At 56.1% G+C, this 20,820-nt stretch overlaps 1 protein-coding gene across 8 annotated transcripts in view; it reads left to right on the top strand.

Moving 5' to 3' along the window:
• CACNA1B (calcium voltage-gated channel subunit alpha1 B) overlaps positions 1-20,820 on the top strand; it is a 196,327-nt gene that overhangs the window by 64,218 nt on the left and 111,289 nt on the right. For 6 of the 8 annotated variants that reach the window (XR_007413239.1, XR_007413238.1, XM_025476035.3 and 3 more), the window contains exons 10-15: positions 300-392; positions 7,821-8,030; positions 12,042-12,154; positions 16,030-16,142; positions 18,723-18,854; positions 19,082-19,154. Coding sequence is in view for 6 of the 8 variants with exons in the window: in XM_025476035.3 (XP_025331820.1) it covers positions 300-392; positions 7,821-8,030; positions 12,042-12,154; positions 16,030-16,142; positions 18,723-18,854; positions 19,082-19,154 (734 nt within the window). In the remaining 2 variants the exon portion in view is untranslated. The remainder of the gene's footprint in view (positions 1-299; positions 393-7,820; positions 8,031-12,041; positions 12,155-16,029; positions 16,143-18,722; positions 18,855-19,081; positions 19,155-20,820) is intronic. The other 2 variants (XM_025476036.3, XM_049114901.1) reach the window with 1 other exon arrangement.

The following is a 20,820-nucleotide window of genomic DNA, read 5'->3' as shown; positions in this document are numbered from 1 at the left end:
TGGTCCCTGCTCCCACCTGGCCTTGCCGTGTGGGCTGCTGGATGACTGGCTGCAGCTCTGGCCTTGGCCTGATCTCCCTGGGAGCTGGGGCTTCCCTCTGGCAGCAGTGTGGAGAAAGGGAAGGTGGGATTCCACGGCAAATCCCTGTCCCTTTTGCTCTAAAGACCCAGAGGGGCTCCTAGGGGCCAGGATGGGGGACCCCGGAAGATGGACACACCCTCAGCTCAAGGACAGCCCAGCCTTGACGGGGTCACCTTGTACTGGCTCATGCCGTCCCCTCTCCCCACCGTTGTTTAAAGCAGTGTTGAAGAGAGCAGCCACGAAGAAGAGCCGGAATGACCTGATCCATGCCGAGGAGGGAGAGGACCGGTTTCCTGACCTCTGTGCTGTTGGTGAGTCTCTGAGTCCTTCTAGCTGGGTGGTGTCTGTCCAGACAGGGTATAGAGGATGCACCTGGCTTCCTGCCTGTCCCCTGGGTTCCCCAGCCCTCAGGGTCCCTCCTTGCCTTCCTCCTGCATCCAGGCTCCTGGCAGCAGGGAGAGCACCCTCTGCCCTACTGTGTGTGTCCCACTGTCCTTCCCGCAGCCAGTGAGGGGGAGTATGTACAGCTCCTAGAAGTTCCCCTGCCCACTGCTGCTGCCCCTGGCTATGCTGCCCCTGGCTATGCCACCCCTGTGTGGACACTGAGCCTTGGGCCGCATGCACCCCACCATGGGGACCGAAAGGTTCTCCCAGCCCCTGCCTGCCATCCGTGCTCCTGGGCCTCTGGCTCCGACCGCATCTCTAACAGTGGAAGAACAACTGTGGTTAGTTTCATCACTCGGAGCTGCTTTGGTTTCCATCCCGTGGCTGGTATGCCAGGCCTTTCCCACCAAGCACCCTGTTACTACATGTTCCGGGGCTCTCTGCCTCAGCAGTTGGAGAAGGGTGTGCGTGGCAGGGAGCAGCTCACTGAGGCACCGGGTCGTTCACTGTGCAGCTGGTGTTGGTCTCCAGCAGTGAGTGCACCACGGTCAAGGTCTGCTCTCCTGGCATGGTCACACTTACGAGCACAGTTACTTGTGTGTCTATCAATCTATCCATGTCCTGTGTCTCTTTCCATCTACCAATCTATGTATCACTTATCATCAATCATCTATCAATCTATGTATCTATTGATTCATCACCTGCCAGTCATCATCTATCTGTCTCCCTCTTTTTTTTCTCATTCAGGCCCACTGAGCACCTGGTGTCAGTAGCTTGGGATCTACCCATTTCTCACATAAATGCACACATGCACGTGCACATACACGCATGTAGAGTTCTGAGACCTTTGCATGTTATAGAAGTGTTTTCACACGGATTCTCAGTACGAGCTGGAGACCACACCCCCAGAAGCCTGACTGTCATTCGACCTCAGCAGCGGCTGCATAGTGCTCTGTGGGGTCACTATAGATCATTGGGCTGCTCTCTGTCCATGGCCATTAATTTATTTTTAGATTGTTTTATCTTCATCGTGAAAACTGAACCCTGTAAGCACCTGCGCTTCCTTCCAAGGGCTTCTGTCCCTGCAGTGGCTCCTCACTCCTAGCATGCCCCCTCCAGTCCGTGCCAGAGCCACGTGTGATGTCTGCTGGCTTGACGCCACTTTGATGATGATAAAACGATGTTTCTTTAGGACTGCCATTCTCATTTCACTCACTACCAGTGATTTGTGAGTCTCTTTTCAAACGTCAGTTTTCTCATTGGAATCTGGGTTTTGGGGATTCTTCATATATCCTGTCCATTTTTCTTTCGGGCGGTTTGTGTTTGCTAATTAATAAGAGGCTAATGTGTGTGGTGGGTCGGACTTTTGTTACAATTTTTACAGATTTATCACGTAGTTATATTTAAATACCGAGTTTACCTAGTTTTTATTCTGATTTTGTAGCAATAATCGGAATGATTTTTTTAAAGTCTTTTTCTATGGCTTAGAATAATTTAATAACATCTAGCCAATCTGTTCTCCAGAGGTGAGATAAAACTGTGAACCCAAAATTAAAAGAAACTTGGACCAGTGTTATAAATCATGCTTTGTGAGGAAATCTTCCATTTCTTCAACGTTTCACACTCATTTCTGTAGAGTCACCTGCACTTTTCTCATCATTCTCTTCATCTGTCCTGTGTTCAGCTGTCACTGTGTGTTCATTCATTCTCTCAGCAGATTTATTATGAGCCCATGGTGTGTGGGTCTCTGTTCCCGATGCTGGGGCGACAGCATTGACCAGAACGACAGCGCCCCTTCCTCTCGTGGTTTTTCCTCCAGGGTGGCATCAGATCACAAGCAAAATAACAGGAAACGTATGCAGCGCATCACCCCCGGAAAAGGGCAGAGTTGAGAAGGGCTGGGAGGGCTAAGGGGCTTGGGCGTTTAATGAGAAAGGCCTCGGAAGGACCCTCGGGGACAGTTAGGGTCCTCGCCTCTGGGTCAAGCTGAAGGAAGCGAGGAAGTCAGAACATTCCGGCAACATGCAGGAGGGAGCAGCACAGGTGGAGACCGCCAGAGAGGCCCGTGTGGCTGGAGAGGCTGGGGGCTCAGTGCCACAGGGATGAGGTTGTGGGAGGTGAAGGCCACTGGAGGGCGTGTGGAGGGGAGACGCTGCGGGGCCCCAAGGGAAGGAGGCGCGGGAGCCTCGGGGTCTGGGTGCTTTCTGAAGGCGAGCACACGGGGTGTGCCGCCCAACGTGTAGTTGGGGGAGACTCACTCCCCCAGGGGTCGGGGCTGGACAGAGGCCTTGGGAGTGTGGGGGGCGCACCTGGGGGGCTGGACAGAGAGGCTGTGGGGGGGCTGGGGGCACACTGTGGGGCTGGACAGAGAGCGCATGGGGGGCTGGGGGGCTAGATGGAGAGGCTGTTGGGGGGCGGGGAAACACCCAGTGGTGAGGGTTTGGGCCTTTGGGGCCTGGACCTGCTATGTTGCTCTTGCTCTTCTCCGCTTGGCAAGCTGTGGTCTGGTTTACAAATTTGGATCACACATACCTGATAGGCCTTGACTATCACATAAAATCTCCCGATTTTACACTTCCTGTCTTAAATGTCATGACATCCACTTGGATCTTCATCAAGTTCTACATTATTTTGATTGACTTTATTATTACTTTCCCAATTTCTTCCAAACGTGCAACCTGTTCTTTGTCTCTTTTTTACCTGCGAGGACACAGAGGCGGTGCCGCCCCTCTGCCTGATGCCTGTGTGGTGGCCTCTCTCGGCCTAGACCGCAGGCTCCGCACTTTGCATCCAGTTCAGTTATCCGCCCTGCTCACTGCTCCCCTCCCCTGCGCCCGTGGTTGGAGCTTCTTCACTGCGGGGTCTTGTGTCCTTACTGACGGGATTCACCGTCCAGTCCGTGAAGGACTTGCTCTATTTGCCATCAGCCTGCCCCTGTGTGCCCCAAAGGTCAAGATATGACCTGCTCTGCCTCTGCCTTCCTGCCCCTCTCCCTCTTCCTTCCCTCCCGCCCTCCCTCCCCTCCCCACCCCCTTCTCCCTCCCTGTCTGAGGACTGTGGCCCTGGGCTGTCCTCAGTCTCTATTATGGCTGCTACTCCAGAACCCTTGGTCCTTATGGTTGCTGCCCTCGCAGAGGCGGCTGCTCACGCGCATGGGGTTGGTTTCAGAGGCCCTGTCCTGTGGCTTCCACAGCCTCTGCTCTCCTGGGTGCTCCTCTGTGCGGCCTCCTTCTGCTCTGTGCTGTTGGCCTCACCCCTGCTGGCAGGGTCAGGAGCCTTCCTTCACCCCTCACAGAGCGCCTTCCTGTTGGTGTAATGAGCTCATCTCCTTTTTGGTTTTGCACCTGGAATCCCAGTATTTTTGGTCCCATCTCCACTTGGCTCCTGTCTCACCCTGTGTCCCTCACGGTTTCTGCCCTCATTCAACACAGCTTATGCTTGTCCTTCAGGACTCTTCAGGGTTTTAAGACAGAAGCTCCTTTCCTTTCATCTGCTGAAGGGAATTTACTTTTTTCTCCAGAAAGTCTCTCCTTTCAGTTTTCTGTTGATAGGTTTGGTGCTATACTTCTGTCCCTGGGATTTTGCTTACTTTTCCTCCGCGGTCCCCAGCGGGGCCTCAGACCTCAGCAGTGGCTGGTTGGGGGCCGGTTGGGGATAGGTTGGGCATGGGCTGGAGAGAGGAAAGACACCTTCTCCATCTGTCCATATGTCCAAGCACGACCGTGTCTCGGGCACTGGCTTGTCGCCCCTCAATCCACCCTGTCGCCAGCACTGTTGCTTAGGCCCATGTGCCAGCCCCCATGCCATCGTCCATTGACTCCTACCCAACCCGCGAGGTCCAGGTTACCTGCCATCTGTGTTTGAGTGAGGACTCTCTAGGTTGTGTAAGTAGTTGGGTATCGTGGGGAACTCTCGGGGCCTGGACAGTGAGGGTATTAGCAACGACCAGGATGACTAATGATGATGGAGACAGGTAGAAAGCTGTGTGCCCAGGGCAGGGGGGACAGGGCTTGTGTCTCTGTGGCTTGTTGTTGAACATCACTTTCATCATCCCATGCTGATGAGTGTAACGGCTGAGCAGGAAGGAGACACACATTTCTCCTCCGTCCCTTCACAGGCCTCTAGTGGGGTCACTGAGGGCAGGGATGGATCTTAGTCCTTCTGTCTTCTCACTGCCGCTTAGGGCCTGACACAAGACTGTACATGTTTGTGGAAGGGATGGGTGCAGGGCCAGCATAGATTTTATGTTAACTAATGAACTCCCTTTTGAGCATGAGGGAAAGAGATCCAGATGTTGCGTTCAGTCGAACATCATTCTCACTCATGTTTCACTGCTGTCATTCACAGGTTGATTTGATTCTTGATTTATTCTAGCTTGATGATACGTTCTTTTCCTTGAAATAAGCCTTTTGATTATAAAGAATATACACTGATTAAGGTAAATATGGAAAACGCGCAGTGTGAGGAAAAGCAGTCCTAGTCTCTCACGGTTTTCCCTCCCAGAGCTACAGTTCTGACAGGACGTGTGTCCGTGTACACGGTGGACCCCTGCTTTCACCAAAGAGCTGGGCTGGACTCACTGTCCAGAGCTGAGCTGAGCACACACTGGCTGCCTGCTGGGAAAGGCTGTCCTCCGAGGCCTGCACCTGTCTCCAGAGACCCAGTGCCTGTGTGGTGTGTGCCTGTATCTCCCTGTTCCCTGACCAAGTGGAGGCCAGGAGGCTGCAGGTCTCTGTCCTTAGTTGTGCCGTGGCATGTGTGTAGAAACACCTCTCCCTTGGGATGGAGCAGGGAGCACCTTGTGCAGTGCTGGGGCTCTCGCTCCCCATCCCATCCCTTGAAGTGTGCTGTGGGGGGATGGGTGGGCCTTCAAGAGCTAAGCAGGGGTGCATGGTTTTACACAACTGTGGCTGCAGACACCACTGGGTTTGCCTTGACAGGTGAAGCTGTGTGGTGGTTTACATGTGGGCTTGGGTGGGTTGGGGGGTCAGAAGCTGTGGTAGGGCAGCATTCCCGTGAGGCCTTTTGCATGGCAAGGGCTCACTGGTTCTTACTGGGCAGGTCCAGTGAGCCAGGTGGGGATGGCCATGGAGCCTCCCCTGGAGAACTTGCTGCTTGTCTCGCTGGCTATACGTGTACACACAAAGTGGTTCATATGAGTCACATGTCCCCTTTACCTTCCTTCCCAGAGTGACCCTGTGTGTGCTCACAGGTGTGTCCCTGTATGATTCCATGAGTGGTTGTGTGTTTGACAGTGAGGTGGTCAGGGTGTGGGTGTGTGCTCTGCAGTGTATGTGTGTGACTTCGTTTCTAAATATCTCAGGAAGTGCTGGGACATCTGAGCCTGTGGGTTCTCCAGGTGGACCTGTGCATGGCTCTGCACATGTGGTCTTTCCTTGTCGGGGCTGCTTGCCTGCCTTCCTTGGGGCCCTACTGCCATTTTTGAGGAGGGAGTAGGTGTGTCTGGCTGTGGCCTTGGCACTTTGCAGCCCTTAGTAAGGCTGGCCAAGAGGTTTTGTTGAATGGGGTCACTCTGACTAATTGGCAGTGGCTGGTGGCTGGACATAGACTGTGAGGCTGTGTCCTGGTTTCTCAGGAGGCTGTGATGGGGCCATGTCTTCCATGGGTATAGATGAGGTCTGGCATCTGGGGCACTGTGAGGGTCCTCAGAGGGCTGGCTGATGGATCCTGTCCTCTGGGCCCACTTTCTGTGTTTGGGGCTGCTGTACATAGCATCTCCCCACCCATGCAGCTGGTCAGCATACAGATAAGTCTCTCCAAAGACCTCAGGGCCTGTTCTCATTTCAGTGAATTCAAGGATACTAGTCCCAAAATGCTATTAGTGTGCTACCAGGAGTCTGGGTGCGCACACACATGTATGTGCATGTCCATAGGACATCGCGGGACACACACACACACATACTCCACACTCTCATCTGGGGACCTGAAGCCCATGCTGAGAGACAGCCATGCATACTCACCACCCACCCTTGGCTCATTTGTCAAGGAGTACGTGGGGCTGAAGTGAGTGCCTTGTCCTCTCCTATCCTCACAGAATGTGTGGTCTGGTCTGGAAGCGGGGCACAGAACAGGTCAACAAGCCAATATGGGGGCAGATGGTGTGAGTTGTGATTATTGCTGGGGGGTGATGACCATATTTCAGAAGGAGCACCCACAGAAGGGTGTTTTATGGAGGTGCCATCAAAGTCCAAGTGTGAAGCTGGGGAGCAGCCAGCTGTGGAAAGAAACCAGCAGTGGGAAGCATCTCACACTTATTGTCACAGCAGAGCAGAGGGATTGTGCACATGGAGGCATGGGGAGGCTGTGGTAGCTTCATAGGCAAATGTTGCAGAGACCATGTGAGGCTGTGTCTCTGCCTCCCCTCTGCTTCTGCACCAGGACAGCCGCCGTGGACCAGAGGCAAACCAGGGAGCTTGGCTGAGTTCTAGTAAAAGTACTTAAGAATAGGTGGCCGGGGCTCCTGAATGACTCAGTCAGTGAAGTGTCTGCCTTCTGCTTAGGTCATGATCCTAGGGTCCTGGGATCGAGCCTCATGTCAGACTCCCTGCTCAGTGGGGAGCCTGCCTCTCCCTCTCTCTCTGCTGCTTCCCTGCTTGTACTGTTTTGCTTGTATTCTCTCTTTCAAATAAATAAAATATTTTTTAAAAATTAAACAATATGGGGATCCCTGGGTGGCGCAGTGGTTTGGCGCCTGCCTTTGGCCCAGGGCGCGATCCTGGAGACCTGGGATCGAATCCCACGTCAGGCTCCCAGTGCATGGAGCCTGCTTCTCCCTCTGCCTATGTCTCTGCCTCTCTCTCTCTCTGTGTGACTATCATAAATAAATAAAAAAAATAAAAAAAATAAAAAAATAAAAATTAAACAATATATTTTAATGTTTTATATTATATTTATATACTTAAATTATAGAAATTTAAATAATATTTAAATAATTAAAAAATTAAAAAATAGGTAGGCAGTGGTTGCTGATCCGAGTTGAAGCGAGAGGGAGGCCCACAGAGGGGTTGGGATGGCTGGGGCTGCTGGAAGGTGGCCTGGGGTGCTGAGGCCATTAGGAGCCTAGTGACTGTGGGGACAAGGCTCTTGGTCCCCTCATCTGTGACATGGGATTGGGGTCAAGACCCTTCACTGGATGTGTAGGGGTCATCAGCTAAATGCCAGTAGCACACAGGGTCTGACACACGTGGTGCCTGCAACCAGGACTCGGGCCTTGGGCTAGGCCCGGGCTAGGACAGGTGCCCATGGGAGAGTTCTGAGATGGGCGGGGGAGCGTGTCCATGGGGCACACGTCTGTGGAGGGAGAGTGTGTCCTCAGTGACCCCTTCTTCCCCCAGGATCCCCCTTTGCCCGTGCCAGCCTCAAGAGCGGGAAGACGGAGAGCTCGTCGTACTTCCGTAGGAAGGAGAAGATGTTCCGGTTCTTCATCCGACGCATGGTGAAGGCGCAGAGCTTCTACTGGGTGGTGCTGTGTGTGGTGGCCCTGAATACTCTGTGCGTGGCCATGGTGCACTACAACCAGCCACAGCGGCTCACCACGGCGCTGTGTACGTAGCTGCAGCCTGGGCCTCCCCCTCACCTCTTCCCGAACCACCTCTGGTCTACAGCCTGGAAATCCTGGTTCACAGCCTTTTGCCTTGGAATGCCCTGGGTAGGACCCCTGCACTGACCAAAGGGCCCCAAGGGCCTCTGCTGGGGCCTGAGCTCCCCGTCCCAGGTGGCAGGAGGCCTAGCTGGTTGGAACGGGCTATAAACCATCTGTCAGTGTGGTGGGAAATGATGAGGGGTCCAGGGCACCCTGGGAGGAGGTTGATGGGGTGAGCAGGCATAAGCCAGGCCAGATGGACCTGTGTCCTCCCTTGTAAGGGCCTCAGACCTGTGGACCAGGGCACTTAGCCCCTCATTCCAATCTGCCACAAGGCTGGAGCTCCCTCCCAGGACCCCTGAGGAGAAAAGAGTCCTGCCTCCTCGGCTCTTCCTGGGCTCTTCCTGGGGCTCTTTCTGGGCTCTTCCTGGGCTCCTTTGGTTGTCTGCACTTTTCTTTTTGATTGTTGAACCTGTGTCTGAGACCAGGGCTAACTTACCCGTGTCGATGAGCTCAAGGATAGGCCACTGGAGTCTGAGTCATGACTTCTCTTGTTACATTTCCAAGGAGGAGAGGAAGGTGACCAGGGTGGTTGAGGCCGCTTGCACCTCTGCAGGAACCAGGGATGCCCTTCCAGGACCAGCCCTTCACGTCCTAGGGCTCTGCAGGTCATGGGGAGCCTGGTCCTGGTCTGTCATCCCACCTCACAAGATCTCAAGATGAAGGCTCATTGGTGGTTTCTGTTCTCTGGTCAGGGGTTCCATCTCCCATTCCCTGGAGGTCAGCTGCAATCACACTGCTTGGTATCTGGGGCTGATCTGGAGCTGGTGGGCATAGGACCTTTTTTGGGCTCCCATCAGGGCCTTGCTTTCACCATGGGGGTCCTATATGCCTGAAGCTACCCTGAGGTGGCAAGAGAGTCTTTTCTCCAGAGAACTGTCCTGGACTTGAGTTCCCTGGTGGGCCAGCCACACTCCCCTCTTTCAGACCACAGAGCCTGGTCAGCTCTAAGCAGAAGCTTAGGTAGCTCTGGAAGTGTTCTTAGGAGCTCTAGACTCTGATGGCTCCACAGGCCACTTACACATGTGGGTGGCGGTGACTGTTGGGGATGCAACGCTGGGCTATAGTTTCTCACATTTGTATAGAGATCTCTCATGTAATGGGGAAGGGTGGAGAGGAAGGCGGAGGGGCCCAGGGAGCTATTCCTGGGGCATCCAGGCCTTTCCTTCCCATGGTTCCCAGTCAGTGTTGTGGTTATTCCTTGTTTCCTGGGGATTTGCCACCCGAGGGGCAGATGAGAAGCTGCACAGCCTGGCCACCTGTCTGTGGTGTGGGAGCATAGGACTGAGAGTACCCAGCTGTTGGGCCTGGCCCCAGATCTTCCCTCTTGCTGCTCTGTCTTTTCTGTGGTTCCCTGGGAATTTCTGAGTTCATGGCATTACCAGGGAGCTCCCAGGCTGGCAGGAGAGGTGGCTGCATGCTGGGTGTACATACCTCTGCTCAGCGTCCTGGGCTCCATCCTCGGCTGGACTGGAGCTGAGGAGGGCTGATCTAGCCAGGAAGGGCAAGTCTTGCAAGGGGTAGAGGCAGTGGCTGAGGTAGGAAGGGGGTGCCCACCAGGACTAGCAGCATTGGAGCTCCCCACAGGGCGCTGCCCTGAGGCTGGCCACGGTGCAGACAGTGAGTTCTGTGCACCATGGTTATCTGTCCAGCCAGGATCCACCCCTGCTGCACCTCTAGAACCCCCAAAGCTTAGCTGGTGAGGGGGAGGGGGTGCTGTGCTCAAACAGGCAGCCGGCTGTTGGGCTTTGTTGTCGCATGAGCCCTCTTGGCCCTGCAGTTCACCTTGACCACCCTCTCCTCTGCCCCTTGGGTCCCCTGACACATGGAACAGTGTTCACATCTGCCTTGGCTCCCCCTTGGCATGCGCCTGGAGAGAGGGGTCATCTCTGTTTCCTCTTTAGGTTCAAGGCAGCACCAGTGCCTGGGAGTTGAACGAATGATTCAGGAGTGAATGAACGGATAGTGAGCATATGAAGCCGAGGGTGTTTCTTCCTCAGGAGAGTGAGAGGGCTGGCAGGACTGTTCCTGTTTCCTGAAGAAGTCGCACCTTCGGCAGGTCCTGGGCTTGCTCCTCGTGGTGCCCTCACTGGATCTCCTGGGAGCAGGATCAGTGACCAGGCAGCTGAAGTTCCAGGGCCTGGCATGCGGGCAGCTGGAAGTCCCATCTTTGTGGCCTCTTTCTCCAGGGTCTGAGGTCTTCCTGTGGGGTGCCCCAGGGCACATGTGGAGAGGTTCTGGGATTCAGCAGCCATGGATCTTGGCAGGTTGCTAGGGCATTCTGAGCTGGACTTGGGGGCACGGTGCTGTCCTCCAACCACCCCTCATGCCTGCTGCTCCGCACAGCCAGGACCAGTGTTCAGTCATTCAGACCTGGCTGGAGTGGGTTCTTCTGCCCAGGTTGGTGGACATCTGTGCCTGGCACGCTGGCTTCTTGGCTCCTCGAGGGAGTCAGCTTTGCCTTCTCATGACAGATCCCATGCATGGCTGGGGAGTCACTGACTTGTTGGTTGGCCTCAGAGGCCAGGCTGATTGTGTGAGTTGCTGCCAGGAGCTGATTATCCATGTAGTCAGGGCAGAGGAGGGGTTCCCTACCTGAGACCTCGGGCCGTGCAGAGGGCTGCGTGGGCAGCAGGGCTGTGCAGCATCTGGGCTATTGCAGGTTTGCCCCTAGCAGAGGCTGCTGAGTGTCCATAGCACAGTGCTGGTGGAGAGCTGTGGAAGACAGCACACGTTGGGGTCCCTAGGGTTGGCAGGAGGTGTGTGGTCTGTTCTACCAGGAGGTGCTTGGGGTCCAGTTTCCCAAGTGATCTGAGTACTAGAAGCCACAGGGAGGCTGGGCTGATAACTTTCCAGGGAGCGGACTTCTCTGAAGCTTACCGTCCATTCATGCTCATGGCCTGGACCCTCTGGGGCCAGCCCTGCCCACGCTTCTGAGCTGCCCAGGGGCTAGAGGTAGGCATGGTCCCTGTGGGCTGCTCTGCAGAATAACATGCCAATGCCAGCTCCACACTCGTGGGGAAGGATCAAAGGCAGTGCCCTTGTTCTGGCATCTGGCATTCCTGGTTTGGCTGGAGCCAGGGCCCGGCTGTGCCTTGTGCTGTCTGTGGCTTTGTCTGGCTCCTGGACCAGCTCGGCCTGGCTTGGGGTCCTGCTGTCTGTGTGTCTGGATTCCCCAGTATTGCCCTTAGTTCCAGTGCGGCCAGCATGGCCTCCCTTTGGCTCCTAGGCCCTTGAGGGTCCATACCGCTGGTGGCAGGACTCCAGGGTGAGGCAGGAGGGGCACCTGCAGGAAGGTGGAGGCGACTGCAGGAGCCTCTGAGTGCCTCACAGAGTGAGGGGGCCATATCCTCCTGGCCCCAAGCAAGCGTTGGCCCTCCTGGGAGCCTCAGGCTGCCTGGCCAGGCAATGCCCATGTGCCAGGTGAGCAAAGGTCACAGCAAACACGATGATGTGGGGTTTTGAGGAAGGTGTCAGGGAAGCTCCCGCGGGAATATGGGGCAATTCTGATGAGGAGGCTGAGGGTCTCTGCGGTGCTCACAGCATGAGGCGGGGAGCAAGCCTGAAGGTGGAAGGACAAGTCCAAGCCCATCCTCCGGTGGGTGCTGAGTGGCACCAAGAACGCACTCCTGAGCCCAGGCCCAGGGTCTCGCCTCCTGCATGGCTATCTCTGGTGCTGTAGGCACTGGACACGTACCACGTGTCAAAGTGGAGCCAGCATCTGTGTGTCCCTCCCAGTCCCAGTTGGTTCATCATTCTCGTTCTGAGCTGTGATTCCCCAGCTCAGGGGCCACAGACCAGGCTTGCAGGGCTCAACCCTGGGAAGCTCAGAGGTCTGGTGTCCTCCAGTCTGGGCTGGAGCCAGGTGGGAGGAGGCTGAGAGCTAATCCCCCTCTTCTCCGGCTTCTCCTAGACTTTGCAGAGTTTGTTTTCCTGGGTCTCTTCCTCACAGAGATGTCATTGAAGATGTATGGCCTGGGGCCCAGAAGCTACTTCCGATCTTCCTTCAACTGCTTTGACTTTGGGGTGAGTAGGATCCTCAGGTGCTGGCCTGGGGTCCTGGCAGGTCTGTATCTGGGACTGAGCGTCCACATAGCCCCTCCCACCATGCTGTATCCGCGTGTGCTGTGGGGTCTGTGCAGCAGGACCCAGGCAGTTGAGCATGCTATGACCCTGTGTGGGTCAAAAAGGGAGGGGCCCTTGATAGAGAAGAGTCCAGGCCTGACTTATGGGGGTGTCAGCTGCAGGACATCCTCCTCCCTGCCTCCGGCCCTGTCTGTAGAATCTCAAGGTCAGCTGAAGGCACTGTGGCCCCCTTTGTGCCTGGTGCAACCATCTTTTAAATATGCTACTGTTTTGCAGAGGGCTCAGTGTTCCCAGCAGAGCTTCAGGGGGGTGGGAGCTGGCTCTGGACAGCTTGGGCACCTGCTTAGGGGTGGGCCGATGGGGGCTTGGCGGTGGTGCAGCCTTCCTCGTGGACCTGGCTTGGGTCCCTAAACAACTTCTTTGGGCCTGGGAGTGTTCACAGGACTCGCTGGGACAAAGCCCAGGGAGTGACACAGGCCCTCCCAGGCCAGTGGAGCGTGGACACCTCCCCGTGCCGAGCCTGGAGCCCAGGGGTGAGCTCTGACCGGTGCAGACTTTCCAGAAGTGGCATGCCAGCCCTGAGGAAGGCTCCCACCTCCGCAGAGTCCTGAGGAGCTGGTGGGCAGGGGGCAGCCTGGACACAGGTAGAAGTAAAACCTCAGCTCAAAAATTCAGCATGGCTTTGACTTTTCCCATCAGTGGAGTTGATGCAATGCTGTGTCCACAGGGGAGGCAGCGGGGACCTGGAGGCCTGGCCCCAGAGCCTCAGGTGACGCCCCACGGCACTGCAAGGTCTCAGTGGGGAGGGAGGAGCCGAGGCTTCCCAGGCTGTGCCCCAAGCTGTGGATGCCATGGTTCTTTCTGGGGGAAGGTTTCTTGTCCTTGGCCCACTTAGTTACTGGGAAAGACTGTGGTGCACGCAGGCCAGAGGGACCCCAAGGGGTTAGGGGATTTCAGAGGATCCTTGATCTTTCAAACATCTTCTGCTCCAAGCTGACTGGGTCCTGGGCCGTGGCCAGGTTTGCATGTAGCCACACAGAATAAGCATGTGTCGTCTCATGGTTCCTATAGGCAGGGGCCCAGGCCTGGCTCGGCCACGGGCCTGTGGTCCAGGGTCTCTTAAGGGGCACAGCTGACAGCCAGGAAGCCACAGCCTCATGACGTGATGAGCGCTGGAGAATTTGCTTTTCAGTTCCTCAGGAGGCTATTGATGGGCCTCAGGGGACTGGCTTCCATGCTCACTCACTTGGTTAGTAGCAGGCCTCAGTCCTGGTCACATGGGTCTCTCCCCGGGGCTGCCTCATGTCCTTATAATCTGGCAGCTTGTGACCCGACACAGAGACCGAGAGTTCCTGAGACAGAGCCGTGGAAACCCAGTCTCACAGAGATGACCAAACTGTGCCATTTTCTTTGTTCAGAGTGAGTCACTTGGCTGAGCCCATGCCCAACAGGGGTGGGGGTGTTACCCGGGGTAATGACCCCCAGGAGGCACGGGGCACGGAGGCCATCTTAGAGGCTGCCTGCCGCAGTCCATGCTCCGGCCCCCAGTGGCCCAGACCCTTCCCCATGGGAAATACACGCATGTCCTCCGGCTTCCCCAGCACGTTGCATCCCAGCATCAGCTCAGGGTCCAGGCCTCATTGTCCAAGCCAGGCCCAGGTGTGGCCGAGGGTCCTCCAGGATGGCTGCTCAGCCCCTCCCCACCTGCAGACCTGTGGAACGAAGGAGACGAGCTGTCACCTGCACAGTTGTAGGAGGGGCTCAGAGGAGCTGAGCGTTCCTGCCCAGAGGGGACCCACGGTAGGACCCACAGGGAGTCTCTGGAATCTGGCTGGGAAAAGTCAGAGACCCTGGGACTAGCCCTTAAGGCCTGAGAAGCCCTTTGGGCCTTCAGCTGGCTTCTGGATCACCCTTTTTGTTCCAGGAAAGGTAGCGAGTGTTTTCAGTTGTGCAGGTCTCTCAGCCTGCTTCCTGCCAGTAGGATTCCAGGATCCAAAGGCCTGTCATTTTGTCTTTTGCCCCGAGCAGGGGGCATTTCTGCAGAGCCAAGTCTTCTCAGAGTGTCTGGGTGTGTTGTGGGTCTTCCTGGAGGTTGTTGCACCCAACAGAAGACGTACCTGAACTCTGGGGACGGGCCCTTCCCTGCAGGGTCCCATGGTGACACAGCTGAAGCCTTGCTGTTCCTGGGGCTGCTGTGCAAGACCGTCTCCATGGGGCTAGAATGTGGGACTGGGCGGTACTCTTGGGCGCCTGCAGCACCCGCTGCCTCTGTGGACTGTGTCATTTCTGACCTTGGCATCCTTGGCTGTGTGGCGAGGCTGAGTATTCCCAAAGCCAGCAGGTCCTGGTGGACAGCACTTCCTCGCACACTGACCATGAGTGGCGGGGGACCCAGGCCGCACCTGCACACTCTATGTGGAGATCCAGAGCCCTCATGGTCAGGGTGGCATACTTTCTTCTGCTCACAGAACTGTGGGCGACTCTGTGGCTGAGGTTCCTGCCAGGACACAATAGGGCACCCACCCTGTGTCCTGCGGATGTGCAGGTGTGGCCTCCGCGCTTCCTTGCAGTCCAGAGCCATGAGTGGTGCGTCTAGGGCTGTGGATCCGACATGCCACTCAGTGCCTCCTCTGGCTCCCAAACCACTGCTGTGTTGTTCAGAGCTTCACTTCTGTCTCCAAAATGTGCATTGCTTTTCTCTTGACATGTAACAAATCACCCCAAGGGTTAGTGGCTTAAAACAGCCAACACTTGCTCTCTCTTGTTTTGGTAGTAGGAGCCCCCGGCTCCTACTGCCCCACCATGCTGCGGCAACTGCAGGCCCTTTGGGTAGGGAGCTCACGTCCAGGCTCCTTCTTGGGGCCACTTAGTCCCTAGCCACAGCTCCTCGTGTCCCACCACACAGCAGCTCTGACCTGCAGCAGAGCTGAGTACCCAGGAGGAAGCAGGTCCTTGTGACCTGATCTCAGAGGGGACAGCTCATCACTCTGTCCCGTTCTGTTGGCTAGAAGTGAGTCACTGGGTCCATCCCAGTGAGGGACAAGGCTGTCCAGGGGAGCACCACATACTGGGGGTCACGGTGGGCGTCTCAGGGGCCATCTGCTCCAGGAACACGTGGGGACAAAGTCTGAGGGTTAAGGAAAATGGTAAGAACACGGACTTAGGAAACCGGGAGCTCCAGCCCCAGACAAACATGGGGTGCTGTGCACCTGCTGCAGGAAATTGGCAGAGGTGCTCAGGGTCGCCAAGGACAGGTGGCGGCATGCTCATCCCCTTTGTCGTGCTGCCCAGGGTACAATGAATGCAGCTGTTGGGCTGTCTGGATGCCAGCAGGACATCGGATGTGCTCTAAGTGATGCGGTTGTGTTCAGTGTGGAAAAGTGTGCAGAGGAGGGCTGTGAGCTGGGGTGAGCCATCACTGGGGCACCTGCCAGAGCAGATGTGTAGGGTCCTAGACCAGTGGTCACTCTGCCAGAGCCTCCAGTCATGCCTGGGGCTTGGGTCCTAGTACGTCACCAGCTTCCTGGCCCTGGGGGAGAATGCTGACATTGAGCTGATGTGATTTGCAGTTGGTCAGTCAGGGAACCCATCAGCCCGCCAACACTCCATGCCCTGGACACACTGGGGGGCACCTGTTGGGGGACGGATGGCCCCAGGACTGGGGCGGCGGAGCTCCCGAAGGCTGCCGAAGGAGCTTAGTGTGAAACGTGCATCCTGTGTTGTGGATGCTCACAGAGGGACTGCAGCTGCTGCCTCCAGATGCGCACGTGTGGGCTGGTGTGTGTGTGCCTAAGGCTGACCCTGTCTCCCTGCAGGTCATTGTGGGGAGCATCTTTGAAGTGGTCTGGGCAGCCATCAAGCCAGGAACATCCTTTGGGATCAGTGTGCTGCGGGCACTGCGGTTGCTGAGGATCTTCAAAGTCACAAAGTATGTTATCCACATGCTCCTGGGTGAAGGGAGGAGGGACGCAGGCCGCACGTGAGACTGGCCAAGCAGCGTGCTTGCTCCTGGGGGCTCATGGGGCTGGCCTTGAGCTCTACTATCTGCAGTCTCTTTTCGTGCTTGTAATTGGCAGTTTTTGAGGTTTTTTAAAAATTTTTTAAAATTTTTATTTATTTATGATAGTCACAGAGAGAGAGAGAGAGAGGCAGAGACATAGGCAGAGGGAGAAGCAGGCTCCATGCACCGGGAGCCCGATGTGGGATTCGATCCCAGGTCTTCAGGATCGCGCCCTGGGCCAAAGGCAGGCGCCAAACTGCCGCGCCACCCAGGGATCCCATAATTGGCAGTTTTAAAGCCCCTGCGCGGCATGACTGTTTCGGTCACAGGGCTGTACCTGTTCTCAGGGTGGTTCCCCGTTGGCCTCAGTGCTGCCGCCAGGGTTCCTGGTTCTCTCGGTAGCTTGCTTCCCACAGTTTCATACTGTCCCCTCTTCTGAAACCAGCAGTCCCGTCTTTCAACCTTCAAACGATTACTTGGCTTCATAGTTAACAGAGAAAATAGAAGTTACCAGAAGGAGGTGTTTTTTATGGTCTAGCCCGCCCCCGCACCTGGCCACCTGCCTGTGGCCCCAGCCCTGCAGAGGGAGGGAGGTCTCAGCTGACTCTGCCCTTCTGACCTGAGCCAGCATGGAGCCCACGTGGCTCCCACCCCCAGGCCTGCCTTCCCCACCCTATGCCTGACGCTGCCTTGCTTAAGCCGTGGCAGGAGGATAGGCGCCAGGTCTGTTTTCAGTTCTGTTCCACTTGGTTCTTCACGTGACCCTGGAGGCCATTTGCTCCACTTTGTCTGCGAGGGGCAGCAGCCAGGGCGGGGGTGTGATGCGGTTACCGAGAGACCACTGTCTACGCCAGGGCCTGGGGCACTCCACAGCAGGACCTCCCCTACCCTGAGTGCCTGGACCCCTGTGCTGTGAGCACGCAGCCCACACACGCTCTAGCACGGGGCTCCATGCCATATCCTCAGCCATGGGACCCAGGGAGCAGACCTGGCTACACTGGGCCTGTGTGGGAGGCCTTGGGTCCTGGGTCACCCCTCCAGTGACTTTCAAAACCTCTTATCTCCCCCGGGTAGACAGGAGTTCTTTTGGTCCTTCCCAAACTGTTTATTTGTTTGTTTGTTTATTTAAAGATTTTATTTATTAATGAGAGACACACACACACAGAGAGAGAGAGAGAGAGAGAGAGAGAGAGAGAGAGAGAGGGGCAGAGGGAGAAGCAGGCTCCATCCAGGTAGCCTGACATGGGACTCGATCCGGGCTCTCCAGGATCACGCCCTGGGCTGAAGGTGGTGCTAAACTACTGAGCCACCCGGGCTGCCGCCCCCAGTCTGTTTTAAATCCAAACCTGAGACCATTTGAGGACACGATGGTGTCCCTGCAAGAGAGTTTGGCCAAGAATGTGGCCCATCTAGGGCCACAAATGCTGCTGTGCATCCTCTGTGGCCTCCCCGTGCGATGCAGGTACATCACCCTGGGAGGAGGCCAGGACAGCCGCCTTCACCTTGGTTGTGAGGCCTGGTGTCCTAGGGCTCTGCTTCCTTCTGGAAGCCAGGCAGCCCCTGTCCTGAAGTGGGCTGGCTTTTCCAGAGTTTTCCCAGCCCATCATGTACCTTGTAAGAGAATCCATGGAACACAAGTGAGCCTCTGTGCCACCAGCAGTAGGGAGGACAGGATTGGAGGGTCCAGGGACACCCAGGGGCAGGGTGAACATGGAGACTACGATCTGTCCTGCCACTCCTGCCTTTCTAGGGTGCTGGGAGCTTATGTGCAGAGACACAGAGGCATATGGCGTGTCTCCTGGTGGCTGGAGGGAAAGCCACATGCCCCAGCCTTTTCTAGAGGAGCTCCCCAGCCATGGGCATGGGGTTGAACCCCCAGCCTCCCAATGAGCAAGCTGTTAGCAGCCTCAATACCCCCCCTCAGTGTACTTCAATGGGGCCTGTGTGCCCTTGGGGGGCACGAGGGACACAGTATCTGACCTCCAGGAACATTTGAGGAATGTGATGGAGAGGTGGGGGTTGTGGGATGCCAGTGTTGTTCTCGCAACACTGCCCCCCACCTGACCCCCTCCAATCCATGCTGTGTCCTGGGCCCTTGGTGAGAGGGGCATTCACACCTGGGTTTCACGTCACCTATCACAGCACCGAGGACCTGCCCAGGCCATGGGCTGAGTACCCTCCACTGCAGCTTCTCAGCTTGTGGTCTAGGTGGAGGTTACCCTAAGGCTGCCTGGGTATGGAGAGGTGGAGAGGGATGGCAGCAATAGGTGCAGCTTTGGGAGATGAGGGCGAGCCCAGCCCTGGATGTGGCCGTCCCCCCTGGCGTCCCTGGTGGAGAAGTGCTCTGGATGCCCATCGAGGTGGGAAGCCTACGGGGTTTAGAAAATCTGGGAAGCCATAGGTGTGACTGTGAGACCCATGGAGCATGGTGTCAGTGGTGGGTGGCGGGTGTCAGCCAGCTCTGTGGGGGCGCGGCTGGGCGTAGACAGACTGCATCTGCCCTGACAGGTACTGGAGCTCCCTGCGCAACCTGGTGGTATCTCTGCTAAACTCCATGAAGTCCATCATCAGCCTCCTCTTCCTGCTGTTCCTGTTCATCGTGGTCTTTGCTCTACTAGGAATGCAGCTATTCGGGGGACAGTAAGTGGGCCTTGGGGGGTATAGGAGGCTGGGGGCCCTGCCAAGGAGACAGAGCTCAGAGCAGATGTGCTGCCCAAGTGCCCCACACCTGTCTTCTGCCTGGGGGTCCCCTGAGGGGACAACGGCCCCTCACAGCCCCCGCCCAGCCTGGGACAGTGCTGCACACCTGGGTGCCTGGCTGGGCTCCTGGTGGGCGACCTCCTGCCAAGACTTCTTGTTTTCCTCAGGTTTAACTTTAGAGATGAGACCCCGACAACCAACTTTGACACTTTCCCCGCGGCCATTCTCACTGTCTTCCAGGTAAGGCTCCTGGCTCTTAGCGCACTGCTGGCCTGCGTAGCTCTCCAGGTATGGGGAAGGCAGCCTTCCCTGTCAGTGCCTGCACGCCCTGGACAACCTACATTTCAGACAGAACTTTCCAGAAAACAGAAGAGAACAAGTGGGAGATGAGCATAGAGACAGTCCCTGGGATTGTACTGACTCTAGAGCCTGGGTATGGAGGGAAACCGGGTCCCAAGAATCATGTATGGTTCCCTGGGGAGCTCAACTGTCCTGTGGCCCTGGGCTTCAAACCACCAACTGGTCCCAGCCCCTGGACCTCGAGCCACAAGCTGTCTTTTGCCCTTTGAGAATAAAACAGCAAAGCATTCCATGTGCTTCTCCCTCCTGTCAGGCCCAGTGGTCTTTTAGTTCTCTTTTCTGCCTGGAGAACATGCCTGCCACAGCTCCTGGAGAAGCTGAGGTTCTTGGCCTACGTCTCTGTGATGCAGACCTTGTCACTCAGGTGACCTCTGCCCTCTCGGAGAGGTTCCCTTTTGAAGACGCTCTTGGTTGAGCACTTTGCCCCCTTGCAGGGCTGTAGCACCCCTAATACCTCCATGACTGGCCTCGCTGATAGTATAATGCCGATGTTTCTATCTTATGAAGCCTCTTGGATACCATGCCTGCGATCGAGCTGTTGGGGTGGATTGTTGTTTTGCTCTGAATGACCCTTAGGGGAGTCCAATAGGCCATGTATGCTCAGGCCAGAGGGCTTAGCTAGCCTCCTGGTCTCTGGGGTTGCTCTTGTTGTCTGAGTTGGGGCCTCTAGCAGAGATCTGCTCAGTGATGCGAAGGAGCTCCTTTCTGCTGTGCGGTGCTAGGGCTGCCCAGCAGGATCTAAAAAGTCAGCAAGGGAATTGGTGGGAATATGTTTTAGGCACAGTGGGAAGGTGAATGGAGTCAGGGCAGCAAAGGCATAAGGTTTGTGACAGAAGGACTGGCGCTGGCAGATGTCAGATTGGATGGGCCTTCCAGGGCAGACCCAGAAGCTTCACCCAGTGGGAGCAATCTCAGAGACTCCCAAAGTAGGGAGGGCACATGATTGAAAGTTAGAGCTCTGCTTTGTTCTGTTTGTTGCAAGAAAGGAGTGAATGTGGTTGGTTAATGGTGGTGGTGTGGGACAGAGGGGAAGAGGAAGTCAGAGTTAGAGGAAAAACATAGGTTATTATGGTCAGATGATGCTCTGGTTTAGACCTCAGACCCTCTCTGCTCTGGAGTGGCAATAAGGTAATAAATACATCTAGAAAATAAAAGGAACCAGCCAAGCAGAAAACAAACTGTGGCCCAGAAATGGAACAGTGAGGAGAGATCCAGAGACCCGGGTCCCTCGGATGTGGTCTGGATGAGGCAGATGGGTTGGACATTAGGGGCATCCCTGTGTGGCCTACCCGACTTGGCACTGGGGAAGGTGTGTGGCCCTTTGAGGAGCATAGCAGCAGAGCTAAGAGAGGGTAACTGTGGCTGGAGGAGGACAACAAGGTTGCAGGGGTGGATAGCTGGCCAGGCCAAGCCTTCACTTTCTGTGGATGGTGCTGGACTGGGGCCTGAGACCCCAGGATGGAGCTTGCTTTTGCTTCTGAATGGGGCTGGAGAGGGTAGGGGAGTGTGTGACCAGGAAGAAAACACCCCAAGTCTGCTCATGGTG

Source organism: Canis lupus, chromosome 9 (genome assembly GCF_003254725.2).
Source record: "Canis lupus dingo isolate Sandy chromosome 9, ASM325472v2, whole genome shotgun sequence".
Classification (NCBI taxonomy): domain Eukaryota; kingdom Metazoa; phylum Chordata; class Mammalia; order Carnivora; family Canidae; genus Canis; species Canis lupus.
This window is presented reverse-complemented; position numbering and strand designations above follow the sequence as displayed.